Source organism: Exserohilum turcica, assembly GCF_000359705.1.
Source record: "Exserohilum turcica Et28A unplaced genomic scaffold SETTUscaffold_12, whole genome shotgun sequence".
Taxonomy (NCBI): domain Eukaryota; kingdom Fungi; phylum Ascomycota; class Dothideomycetes; order Pleosporales; family Pleosporaceae; genus Exserohilum; species Exserohilum turcicum.
Window position 1 is genome coordinate 1,081,625 of NW_007359937.1, and position 12,887 is coordinate 1,094,511.

At 55.0% G+C, this 12,887-nt stretch overlaps 3 protein-coding genes across 3 annotated transcripts; 1 reads left to right on the forward strand and 2 right to left on the reverse strand.

Moving 5' to 3' along the window:
* Positions 1–21: 21 nt before the first annotated feature.
* Positions 22–6,221, reverse strand: SETTUDRAFT_159350 (uncharacterized protein; the record flags this gene model as incomplete). Its single annotated transcript, XM_008024517.1, has 2 exons — positions 22–4,353; positions 4,404–6,221. The coding sequence occupies 2 exons, from the start codon at positions 6,219–6,221 to the stop codon at positions 22–24; spliced, it is 6,150 nt and encodes a 2,049-aa protein (XP_008022708.1).
* Positions 6,222–6,586: 365 nt separating this feature from the next.
* Positions 6,587–8,820, forward strand: SETTUDRAFT_167549 (uncharacterized protein). Its single transcript, XM_008024518.1, has 2 exons — positions 6,587–6,639; positions 6,696–8,820. Exons 1-2 carry the CDS (start codon positions 6,596–6,598, stop codon positions 8,647–8,649), a joined length of 1,998 nt encoding a protein of 665 aa, XP_008022709.1. The 5' UTR covers positions 6,587–6,595; the 3' UTR covers positions 8,650–8,820.
* Positions 8,821–9,741: 921 nt separating this feature from the next.
* SETTUDRAFT_146939 (uncharacterized protein) lies at positions 9,742–12,597 on the reverse strand (the record flags this gene model as incomplete). The annotated part of the gene is made up of 2 exons (XM_008024519.1): positions 9,742–11,264; positions 11,315–12,597. The coding sequence occupies 2 exons, from the start codon at positions 12,595–12,597 to the stop codon at positions 9,884–9,886; spliced, it is 2,664 nt and encodes an 887-aa protein (XP_008022710.1). The 3' UTR covers positions 9,742–9,883.
* Between the last annotated feature and the right edge of the window lie 290 nt (positions 12,598–12,887).

Genomic DNA, 12,887 nt, shown 5'->3' on the forward strand with positions numbered 1-12,887 from the left:
CAAAAAAAAGACAGCTTGTATCTATGCAGCAGGAGTAGTAGCAGCACCCATACGTCTCCCCCTCTCCATGACCGCAGCCTTGATTCTCTCAACGACCTCGCGCCCCAGCCACCTCAACTTGCCGTCGCGCCTACACGCGACGAGGGCCCATTCAAATACGCCCTTGAGATCCCTGAGGTCCTCGACCTTGCAGCTTTGCGCCAGGCGCGCGAGCACGAGGCGGGACTCGACGACCGTGGCACCGGGGTCGAGCCATGACTTGGAGTGCTGGTCGAGGGGCAGGATGAGGCCTGCGTCGGAGGCGCTGACGTAGTTTGAAAGCGCGGGCAGCGTGAAGAGCCAGTGGAAGACGAGCTGCGATGTGCGCGACGACTGGGCGTCGTTGAGGGCCACGAGCGTGGAGCTGAAGGCTGTCAAGTATGTGTCGTGTGCGGAGCGGCGGCGTACATGGAGCGTTTGGTTTCTTTCGAAGCTCTTGAGGTGCAGTGTGTTGTTAAGGAAGTCGAGGGTTGTGGGCCAGTAGGTTTGGTCGGCGGTTTCTAGTTTGCTGATCAAGCCGAGTTCGGGGAGGAGGCAGGGTGCCGTGAGTGATTTTGTCGTGCTGCCGTCTGCAAGAGGTGACTTTAGATGCACGGTTATGGGCATGGAAATCGCACGCCCAGTGTCTACGTCGCGCACTACGAGGCATCGCGATTCAGCGGCCAGGACCCAGAAGTGGCGGAAGGCTTGTAGATGTGCTTTTGAGTCTTGGACATCAGATGGGAATAGTGGGTAGAAGGCGCATATCAGACTCGCTATGGCTTTGTTGCTGCGACTGAATGTTTGCGTGCCGCCTGCGATGAATAAAGCCCCAAAAGCCATGTGCGCTGCGAGGTGAGATCCATATGGTATGTCCGGACCAATCCGTCCATGCAAACCGCGAAGACGACGGAAGACATCAAGGTCGCCCGTACCAGCCATGACAGTCGCAGCGGCCAATGCAATGAGATCCTGGCAATTCCGCACCGTATTCTTGGACAGTTTGGCATCGTATCGCACGGCTGGAAGCTTGTTGATTCGAACGAACTGGTCCAGATACTTGACCAAGAAGTCTCGTACATGTGTATCCCCGGTACCAGCATGCTTGAGGCTCACGCTCCACAGCAGGCCTGCGAGGATGTTGTAGAAAGGCATCTGTTCGCTCCGTAGTCGCGTAATGCCTTTAAGATCGTAGGCCTCACGGTACTCAACGGGCAAGTTCCTGATGATCCAGGAATCCGACGCTTCAATGTTATCCCACATGATAAGATGCTTGGCAAGAGTGCGAAGTAGGAAAATATCGGGACGGACATAATCGAACTGCGGCAGTGTGTCTGGAATGTCGATCTTGCGAGCTACGCTTTGGTCGTGGGTTTTCATGAAGATTAGAGTGACGGCGATGACCGCTCCAGCGGTGGCCTGGTCGAGAATATAGACGACATTGACTGGCTTGGGTGCGACGGCGACTGTCATGAGGCGCTCAACGATGCGCATGTCGTGCAGACCTCGGAGATCTTTGCCCTTGCCCAGGTTGATGAAGCCTAGCGCAAAACCGGCAGACAATCTATATGCTTCATCTCGCAGAGTATCCGGCGGTTCAGAGGGGTCTGGCACCTCTACGTGCTCAATTTCCGAAAGCATAACCTCGCTCATGCGACGGTGTTGGGTATTGTAATAAAGCAAGCCGATACCCATCAAGCCAGTAGTCTGTGTGTACGGAGATAGGTTCAGCTCAGCAGCCCCTGCTGGCAGCATTCTCGTAACGTGGACCGAAAGTAGTCGTGTGACGAGTGTATCCATTGTGCCCATAAACGAAGCAGCCAGGCCTAGCAGTAGGCCTACTGAGGTCATGGTGTGTTTTGGTGTAAGGTACTTGAACGACAGCCATTTGGCAATCGTTCTCAGATGTCCGTTCAAGCCTAGTCCAAGCAAAAGGCCAGCATGTTTGTTCGTTAGCTCGGCGGGCTTGTTATACATGATCCAAGAAGTGTCGATGCCCTGGGCATCTCGCGAGATGCCAAGTCCAGCTGCAGCGCCTGCGTTGAAGAATGCCCAAAAGTACTTTTCCTCCGAGTAGTTTTGCCGTTCGGCTGTGATGACGTTACCCATTGGCTTCATGAGACAGGATGTCGAGAAGCCATACAGAGGATATTTCTCTGTCAGCAGAGGCTTCTTGCTGCTAAATTTGATCATGGAGCTGCCCACTGGTAGGGAAAAGGTGCGGACCATCACCCATTGCATGAGGGCTTTCTGACCCTCGAGCATTGCTGCGTCGTCTTGCCTGTTATCGGCCTTGTATTCTGCAACAGTCTGCCGTAAAGGCTCAAGAAGTGTGTAAGCCTCCATGAAGCGTCTGTCCTCGCGGAAAATTAGACGCGTAATGTAGTGACGATCAACTTCAGATGTCGACTGAATGGGTTCCATGCGATCAGCGCCCTGGCATATAGTGTGTACATCGCGCGTAGTACCAGGCGCATGCAGGGAGCCACCGGACGAATGAAGATGGCTGTCATGCATAGCATCACCAGTTGGGGTATGGCTGAGATCGAGATCTTCGCGTTGCACAAGCTTGAGCAATGAACTTGACCATGTTGTTGGCGGGTTCGCCTGGCATCTTGTAATTGCTTCCATTAGCGGTGCTTTGGCAGCTTCCGGTAATGTGGCCAGCATGTCAGATTTGATGTCACACCTCTGGATCAGCTCAACTACACGCCTGGGACTAGAAGCAGGTTCTATGTCGCGAAAGAACCTATGTAGTGCCACCGTCCGTGGCGTAACATCTGCTATGATCTCATCAATATTGATGGATGAGTGTGGAGACGCTTTAGACTTGCGTATGAGCGTCGCCAGAGTGGGAAATGGAGCGTAGTGCTGGGATCCCGTGACAGTGGTGAGCCAACCCAGGATTGAAGGAGGTGCATCCCATGGCTGACCATGTAGGCGAACTTTACTCGTCAGCATGGACTCTTCATAGGCCCAATCGTGGCTTGAGCCGCCGTCAAAGTCGAAGAAGCCTCCTTGTTTCCAGTCCCAGGCATCCCAGCGCAACCAATGACTGATTTGTGCCAGAACGGGTGCAAGATTGCCAGGTTGGATCCCAGAAAAGTCATGGCACAGCGTGTTCAGCTTGCGTTCTTCGCGGAAGAGATGCAGCGAAACAACAATCTCGGAGAGAGATGAGATGCGGAGATCTTGCTTTTCTGAAGGGGACAGCCGCCTCCAGTGATCGCTGGTCGCTTTGCCAATCGGTAACTGAATATAACGGCGTGCAATCTCAAGACAGGTGGGAATTGTGTCATCCTTGACTTTGATCTGTTCGGCGATTGATGGCAGCTGCTCTTGCGTAGATGAAGCTTTTCCTGGTGTGCTCATTGTCGTTGACATGGAGCTCGAACGCAGCGCCCAACCCCAGGCTGACGATTCCCAACTCCTCGCATGAGTTCTTGAAGACTGACGATTGCACATGAGGCGCCATGCCGAGTCTGCATCATGTGACATTTCATCTGGCTTGGCCCGGCTGGATGGGCGGCCTGAACTCGTTCGTTGAGCACTCTTTGCACGTGTTTTGACTTTAGTCTTCTTCTCGTCAATAAAAGGGACAGCAAGAGTGAACAGAGCCGCAACGAAAGCCGTCCAGTCTGCCGTGATATTTTCAGATCCCTCCTCGGACAAGGACTTGCGAATGTGCCACCATATCTCTAAAAGGAAATCTCCAATATAATTGGGCAGGACTGTCAATAACACCCGGAAGAGCTCTGCCACATAGTGGTCGGAGGGGGACAGACGCAGGACCACGCGGTGTCTGCAGTGTTCGCCGTCCATGACATCGAGCCTTCCACCTTCTCCAACAGACAATAGCTGCTGCAGAGGTCGATTAGCCTTGATGGTACGTTTTGATCCTGCAGTCGATCTGTTCTGCTGGTAATGCAGTATTGCATACGGGTTGTGCAACTTCAATGGACCCAGGCTGTATTTCATTGGTAGATGCGTACCCCATCCCGCATTCAATGACAAGCAATTTTCCTGGGGATTAGTTGAGATGAGATGGACAACGCGTTCAACGTGGCCGTCACGAAGCTTTGCTAGGTCCAATGTGCCCTCAAGCTCCCGGCTGCTGACAAATCTAGGAACGCATGCGTACCTAGGAGCAGCGCTGTTGGATCCTGATTGCGTTGCTGATGCTGAAGGGGATAGTCGTTTCCGTGTCACTGCCAGCTCACACTCGAGAGGATGCTGTAATGATGGGTGTGATATATACATGTACAGTTTTCGCTCGTGAAGCGTCGCTGAGTTGAAGGGCGCGTTGAGTGTAAGCACCTCGGGTTGGATTTGCCCCTTTGTATGCGTTAGCAGTGCACTTTTAGAGCCAACTTTTAATGGCTTACCGGCGGCTCTGAAGGATTCCCTAGGGCAAACAGCCCACTCTTCAGATTTTGCGTAACCGGGATTTCGGCGATTGCACTAACAATTAATTCTTTGTGAAGTCCATCGCCCGGCCGAGGTCCACCTTTGGTATCAGGGGGCGCAAATAGATCATCAAGCTCGTCGTAGTCTTCGATAGTATCAAAAGTATCCTCGTCCATGACATCGTCCAAAGTATCGTCAATTGACACAGCACCCAGACTCATTCGCGATGTGACGCTTCCAGGAGTAGACGCTCGATTATGTGACTGCGAAAGGCCGCCAAAGCTTGTCCGATCGCGACCCAGCGAATGCCGACTTCGCTGGCTTGCGTTGAAGCTGGTGGAGAAGCTGCCGCCCAGACTGTTGCGAGATGTTGCCTTGTCCTGAAAGGCACTTCTGTCGAAGCTGGTGGAAAGCTCAGCCCGCGAGAGCAGTGAGCTCACACGTCTCGACTCCTTTGGCTGGCGCGCAATATCAGAGTCGGGGTTAAGCTGCGAGGCAAGCGCGTCGTCTACTGCCTGGTCAGATAGACGCTCTTTGGCCGTGATCTTGAACGACGGCGGCTGAGTCTTGCTCCGCGGTGCTGTACCAAAGCTCTCTCTCAGTCTGTCAGCGCTACGAAGTGCAGGTGTCGTTGCCCCCGTGCCCGGCGCCGTGGCACCTTGGGAGCTACGCCTTCGCGACTTGCTTATGGGCAGGGGAACGTGTTGTTTGCGAGAAGTGGATATAGATTTTGGCTCAAGGTAGGCCGCAGACCAGATGGTAAATACATTCGTCTCGTGGTTCGCAGTGACTACTAGGAGAAGGGGCTTATCATTGCCCGTGCGATCAAAGAGAAGCTCATTCTGCGGAGATACGTATATGATGTCCTCGGCGTTATCAATGGCCTCGAGTCTCCGATGAACAGAGCCGTTGGTCATCAACAGGCTATTACGATGCCCGCCCGAGACCACCGTGACCACCAGTCCAAGCTCTGACAGCGGATCTGTGAAGGAATACAATCTAGGTATCGCCTCTGGGTTCACAGGCACAGAGGGGTTTATCATGTCGTCGAGAAACATGGTGGCAGTCGACAAGCGCGAGGTGCCATGGCGTGAGGTGCCAATGGACGAGACATTGCGGCGATGTGGCTGAGACGGGTTCTGGGAGAAGGAGAGGTGCTGCGAGAGGAACGACTGGTTGGCTGTGAGGAACGAGGATGGCGGGGCTGAAGGCAGCGGCGGCGTGGGCGGCGCAGGAGGCAGAGGCGCAAGCCTCCTCTGTACCAGGACGCCTCGTGCGGCGGGAAACGCCTTTTCCACCTCGAACGGGAGGTTGACGACGTGGGTTGTGCCGGAGAGGAAGAAGACGTGGGCCTGCGACTTGAGGAAGACGACGAGGGCGCGCGACCGGACCTCTACTGTCGCGGGCGCAGGATTGACGGGCGCGGTGGGATCCGTGGCCGGCTGGGTGCCCTGGGTGAGGAAGCTCTGCGAGAGGGGCGCGGCATTGGGTGCTGTCGTGCTCTTGGAACTATGTGAGGGGCCATGCGAGGGCTCGTCGACCACGAACCACGTCAACAGGGCGTGCTTGACCTGCTCTTTCTCCACCTCGAAGCTGAATGCCTTGCGCACCACGCCGCCGCGGGCCCAGACGACATGGTGCTTGGTGGTGACGAGCTCGTCGGGCGGGCCGTCGTCGTCGGCGTATGTTTGCCAGCAATACTCGCGGGGACTGCTATCGTCGGTCAGTATCGACTCTTGCACCAGATACTGCCAGGCGGCGGGCTTGTGGATCCCGATGGAGCGAAGGGAGGCCATTCGGAGGCTCGTCTTGCCACATGGGGGGAGCCGGCGTCTGGTGCTGCGGGGGTGCGAGAGCGTCCTGGGCCTGGCAGGTGGTGACGCGCGAAACTGTCTTGGTGGTGACGCGCTACTGGGGTCGAGCGCGCCTTCCCCAGAAATGTTCAAACTCCGCATCACCTCCGAGCTTCCTTCACCCTCGCCCTTTGCCTTCGCCCTCGCGCATCCCACGCGCAGCCTCGCCCGCGCCCACCAGCGCCGTCTTTGTCCTTCTCATCGCTTAGTCACGCCCACGCGACCCGCATAAACGCAGCAGCGGGCGCCGCTCTGCTCGTCCATCTCTCCTGCGCGCTCCCACGCCGCCCTAGCTCCCCTCTGCTCAAGCTGTTGCCATGGAACCCCTCGTCACAACAAAGGGCAAGCTGACCCAGCTAAGGTTTGCCTCTGCCCGGCCCTTCTCTCCGCTCCCACTGACAGACTGCCGCTACGCAGGTACGAGCTGCAGCATCGCGTCCTCGCCTCGGCCGTCTACCCCGTCAAAGCTCCCAATGGCTCTACCATTGTCCTCTATGGCCACGAGACCGGCGTCGGCATTCTCTGGAGGGGCGGCAGACACGTCAAAACCCCGGCGCCCCAGCCCCCGCAGCCAGCCAAGCCGCCCAAGGTCAACGGGACCACCAGCGATGCCATCATGATCATCGACTCGGACGACGACGAGCCTGCAAAAGCAGCCGCCGCCGTGCAGCCCCCGCCCACGGCTGAGTTCGAGGCTGAGGAAGAAGAGCTCGACCCAGACCAGCCCTACCCGTCCATCGTCCAGCACGTGTCCCTGCCGCTCAGCACTCAAGTTCGCCATATCGCCGTGCCTCAAATACCCCACGCTTCCGCTCTGCGCCCTGGAGACACCATACCCCCGATATTCAGCAAGAACATGGTCTTCACCGTCACATGCGCAGACTTGACTGTACGCATCATCACGCTGCCGCTGAACCCTCCTCCACATGCTGCCAAGGACAAGGCGCTCGCTTCAACATCGCAGTTTGGCGAGGAAATCGTCAAGATCCAAGGCCACCAGAGCATCCCCAGGGGCGTTACCATGACCTGGACTGCCAAGGGCGAGCCAGGAGCGGTAGAGGATGCAGCAGATGACATGGACGTGGACGGCGAAGGAGAGGCTGCCCCGACACCGATGCGCAGACATCGCAGGCAACAGTCACGTTCGCAGTCTCAGCCGCATGTTGATGAAGGCTTCGACTTACTCGTGGCCTCGCATTCCGCCGAGCTGGGTGGCTTGCTGAGAATCTTCCGCTTTGAACTCTCCGAGACAGCACTCAAAGTCTCGCACCCGCTTGTACCTTACAAGACGATCACGCTGCGGAAACCTGCCTCGCGTATTGTGTTCAACACTGCCCAGTATCCCAAGCGTCGACATTCTCAACTACTCATAACAGACTCTATGGGCATTGCACGGATCTATGACCCATTCGCTGCACCCAGCCGCAAGCGACGTTTGAGCGGCGCTTCCACTGAGCCAGGTGCCTTTGTGGCTACATTCAGAGCACCGTTCGAGGCTGTCAAGAGTGTCACGCTCACGCCTCCGGCTCTTGCGTCACGAAAAGCTATCATTGATGCAGCCTGGGCCTCGGATGGCCGTCACATCATTGCTCTACTAGCAGATGGTGAGTGGGGAGTCTGGGATGTTGATCGCTCTGGCCCGAACCCACCAGCAGACCCCTCGACCTTTTCTCTGCGAGGCTATGTGGGAACATCAGAAAAGGATGGAAGTAGCAGCGCCGCTACCAGCCCGAAGCGCGGCGGTCGTAACTCGCTAGCTCCCATGACACCCAACACACGTCGCAGGAAGGAAGAAGCGCTTTTCCAAGGAACCTCGACCAGCACTGCGGTTGTAACGCGTGGTGGCATCTCAGTCGCTAGCTTGGCATCGGCCAATGCTGCTTCTGAAGATTCGGTCCTCATCTGGTACGGCTCGGAAATCTATAGGATAGCAGACCTGGCCAAGTTCTGGACTCGCACCGCCTCTGCCGCCAATGGTAGCTCATTGCCAGGTCCTGGCCTCCAAGTCCAAGATGTGGCACTATGCGGAGAGGCCATCAGCTCCATCTCCCAGTTTGACACTACAACACAGGCATCACGCATGGCTGTAGCAAGAGACACTCTGGTCTCCTTGGAACATCGCCTAGTCATTACAGCCACCACGAACCAGCCCCTTGGACGAGATATGAACGCAATGTTTGCACGCGAACAACTCGAAGAAGAGACGACCACCAGGACAGATCAAGCATTACTTTCTCATGGTGAGCTTGACCTCGGCGGCATGGACAGAATGCTTGACAGCATGGAAAGCAGCGCAACCAATGGTGCTATCTCCAAGAGCCTAACCATGGGCGGACCTCGAAAGGTTCTTTTTGCCTCGTCTGCAGCTTAACCGCATTCACCTTATCAACAGCACATATGGAACCCAGTACAGCAAGCGACTTGAAGCTTGCGTTTTGTAAGCCTTTGGATGACTAAAGTTTACACCTGTGATATCCCCAAAATCATTATTTACATCTGACCACTAGCGGCCACCAGTACCGACAACCTTGGTACGCCTTGTATCCTCCATTTCTCTCTCTCTCTCTCGCCTATTTTTCCAACGTCCAAAGCCCCATCTCCCTCTTACCTTCCCTTGTCTCCCTTTGCATAGTCCCCCCACTCTTCTGCTCCCCCTCCCCAACCCCTCAAAAACAAACAAACCTCGCGGCCTAAGGTGGAGCTCAGCGACCAGACCCATTCCTGCTGCTCAGTATAGCCCTTGCGAGAGATCAACAAAAAGCCTCTTCTACAAAACAGTCGCCGACGACTCAACCTCTTTTTTTTCCCTCTTTCCTTATCCCCGCAACCTGGCCTCGTCAGAGCGCGGGAGTTTTGAAAGGAAAAAAAAACCGTGTTATCGTCTGGATTGCTGTTCTGTCTATGAGTAGGCCTGCACTTGACCATTCCCACCATCCTTTCCCCCATTTCAACCATCCTTTTCTTTCCTTTCTTCTCGACTCGAAGCCATCCGCTTTCTAGTACTCTAGCCGGTCGTTGCGCACCGTCTTCGAAAGGAGATCAACGCACGATGTCGGGTGAGGACGGTACACGGACGCTGGTGGATGAGGAACGTGCGTGCAGAGGAGATGGAGAGAGAGCGGGAGTTTTCTTACTTCCTTCTCTTTGTCTCGCTTTTTTTTTCGGTCTCTGTGCTGCGTTTGGGAAAAGGAATGCGGGATATGGTTGGGGGGAAGGGGAGGGAGGAGAGGGCATAAATCAAGTGCTACATTTTTTTCTGTTCCTTTGTTTTTTGCTTGATGTGTGATGTGATTTGAGGTGCAAGAATGGAATTGGAATTTTTTTTTTTTTTTTGCGTGCGTTCAAGATAAGTACTCTCTCTCACTTTGCAGCATGTGGTTGGTGTGTTCAATTACAAAGCAGACGATGGTAAAAAGGTACTTTATTGCAAGCCAGAAATTCTATTCAATGCAAATTACAAGTTCGATCCGTAGGTACACGAGAAGATGAAAAGAAAAACACAATCAACTCGTAGACTAAGATAAATAACAAGTACCCTATACTATCAAACTAGAACGAAAACAATAACACATCGCGTATTCCAGACAGAAAAAAAAAGAACGCTGCTACGAATCTTCCACAACACGCCCAACAAAGCCCTCTAGCCCAGCCATACCCTTTGCGCCCCTCTCATTGCCACCTAGCAGGCCCGGCCCGCCGCCAGGCATAACGAGGACTTTCGCCCCGACCTCGACAAACTCGCGTGCAGCGATGAACTGGAAGGTGACCATGACAGAAGGAGGCCCCGTTTCCAGGGTATCTTGCAACGAGTGGTCATCTGGCTCGGTGTCGAAGCCGAATCCAAAGCCATCGTCTTCGTCGTCACCGCTGTGCTTTGCTTGGTCTGGCGGGGAAGCCGAGCTGTTGGAACGAACCGCAGCCACAGAAACGACTTTTGCAGACGCCCTAACGCTGGCTATGTACACGACGACTGCGCTGCCGACACCCAGGTCCTTGGCGCAGTGGGCTTGTTTGTCTTCAAACCGCACCGTGATGACTTTGTGGGCCTTTGGCTCCCGAGCTGCGAGTACCATGCCCTTCCTGATGCGATTGATGGATGCGGCAGCCATGGACGAATGCACGGGCACGATGCTCATGGTGCCCACCTGGCCAGCTAGCAGCGCGTGCACCGGCAGGCGCAGATTGCGGAGCGAGGTGATGCGGACTCTGCGCCACTCGCTGTGGCTCTCGCGCAGCACGGCATTCTTGGATTTGGGATTGAGCGCGCCCGGGAACGAGCGTGATTGCGGTATCGCGGCTTTCCGGCTGGATCGAGCGCTGCCGCTGTCACTGTCGTCGGAACTCACATCGGCGGGATATGGGCCCAGCAAGAGCTCGTCTCCAATGGACAGGGAGCCGTAGCGAATATAGCCGCCGATGATTGCGGATTGCTCGTCCGAGTTGCTCATGCTGACGCTGTAGACATCTTCAATGTAGAAGAGCGGCGATGGTGACTCGGGTGGTGGTAGCTCGGGCTGCTGTGGCATAGGGAGTCTTCGCAGGAACGCATGAAGTTTCTGAATGCCTGTTCCTTTGACCGCACTGGTGAGTACTACAGGTACAGCTGCAAGCGGCGAGTCTCTCAACAGGCAAATGGTCTTTTCAGTTTCCTCAAGATCAGCTGCCTCCACTGTATGCAAATCGGCTTCCAGCACAGATGTTGAAGCATCCGTGATGAGACAAGGCTTCCTGCCGTGCTCTCTCAGAGCTGCGAAGAGTTTTACCAGGGTACTTTTCAGGCCATTCTTGGTAGCAAGATCGTACTTGGTAATGACAATGACAAGCGGGAGCTCCAAAGCAAGACAAAGCTCCAAATGCGCGTGCGAAAGGTCGAGGTCTGCTGCTGCAGGCCCAAGCAATTCTTCAGAGGTAGGTGATGCTCCGAGCTTACCCGAAGAATCTTCCGTGTTGTCTGCTGGGACGCATAGAATCGTCCAGTGTGGTTGCCTGGTACTATATCAGCGATGTTCGAGTCCAGAAAAAACAAGGGCACTCACCAACCAACAATACCACGAACAGTGGTGCGCCTGAACCGTGGATGGCCTGCAGAATCCGAAAGGAACACAAGCCTGCCACTATTCACAGACTCGACTGCTGCGTGAATGTCGATCCACGATGAGATATCGCCCGACCCATAACTAATCACTTGGGTATGGTTATCCACATCGCAATATCCAATCAGTTCTTGCGTAACAGAACTAGTCATGCCCGATGCAATCTCATGCCTGTGTTTCAGCAAACTCAGACGACTCTTCCCGCGGCCATTGTCCAAAGTGGCGGTAGAAAGTGTTCCAAGTAGAGTCGATTTTCCAGACATTGTAGCGCCAGTGACTGACACTCGCATCTGCTCACTCGTCGCCCGCGACTCTCTAGCTAGTGCTGCGCCGCCGTCTGTGGAATCTAACCCATTCTTGCCGTTTTCTTTCTGGCCCTGTTTCGTGTAGTCTACCAGATATTGCTCCGGGCGCACTAGGGCTTCGGCGACCAGCAATTGCGATTTTTGTATCCGCTGATGGACAGTGCCTGCATCTTCAACCCACTCACATTCACCTACTGGAACTCGGCGCAAGACTTCAACTCCGCAGCCCAAGCTCGCAGCCATGGCGCGCAAGTTGTTGAGACTCTCTTCCATTTCATCTTCTGCTAAGCCAACAATGGTTCCATCATCAGCCACACCAATTTCATAGAGTGCACCCTTGCTCTCCTCCAGGCCAGGGAGAAGTCGCTGGGGCATCTCTGCGGTTGAGAGACGCGCATCCTCGGGAAGATGGGGAATTACCGGGGCTGTCGAAGAAGATATGTGATAAGGGCATGATTGCTGCAAGCGCCATAGCAACTGCGTAGTCAACTGCTCAAGGCGATGCTGCTTTGACTGCGTTGACGCCAGTGGCGGAGGAGTGTTGGAAAGGCCAGACTCCGATACGCTACGACCCGCAGGAACTGGTATGGGAATGTCACTCCGACGCATAGACCCCGATATATACCGGCCAGTAGTGGCTCGAGTGAACGATCGCCGCCTCCGCAAAAGCAGATGCAGTTTGTATTCTGTGGGCCCATCCTGAGGCTCTGCCTCCAATCTTATTATATTTGTATAATCCACCGTATCTGCCAGAGGCTTGTTGTATGGCCTTCGCCGTTCGCTGTCGGTGCCAAGTCTTGAAAGAGGGGACTTGGTCTTTTGGTTGGGGTGTGGCGGTTCCGTCGAGTCGCCGACAGAAGTCGTTGCCCACGGCGACGAAACGCGGGGCGGGTCAGGATCGAAGGTGAAGATGGAGGCCATTATGTTGCAAAATATGTCCAAGTTCAAGCAAAGACGTAGAGTACTCGCGTACTAGTTGGGATGGTTAGGGAGGTTCCGAACACCTCAGATCTCAGATGGCGTGTTTGGGCGTTGTGTTAAAAGAGACGGTGCATAAGCGTGGTAATATTCGCGAGTTGGTATGTGAGAAATGCGTCCGGAATAATTGCGATAAAAGAGGGAGCATCTTGACGGGCGAGAAAGGGCAAACACGGGGTGAGGCTTCGTCAAGCGACAGCTAGGGACAACTCGTGGGCGAGCTGCGTGAAGGT

Coding starts and splice junctions, on each gene's coding strand:
- SETTUDRAFT_167549 (XM_008024518.1), top strand. CDS start 6,596: ATGGAACCCCTCGTCACAACAAAGGGCAAGCTGACCCAGCTAAG. Junction 6,640..6,695: donor GGCAAGCTGACCCAGCTAAG/GTTTGCCTCTGC, acceptor GCCGCTACGCAG/GTACGAGCTGCAGCATCGCG.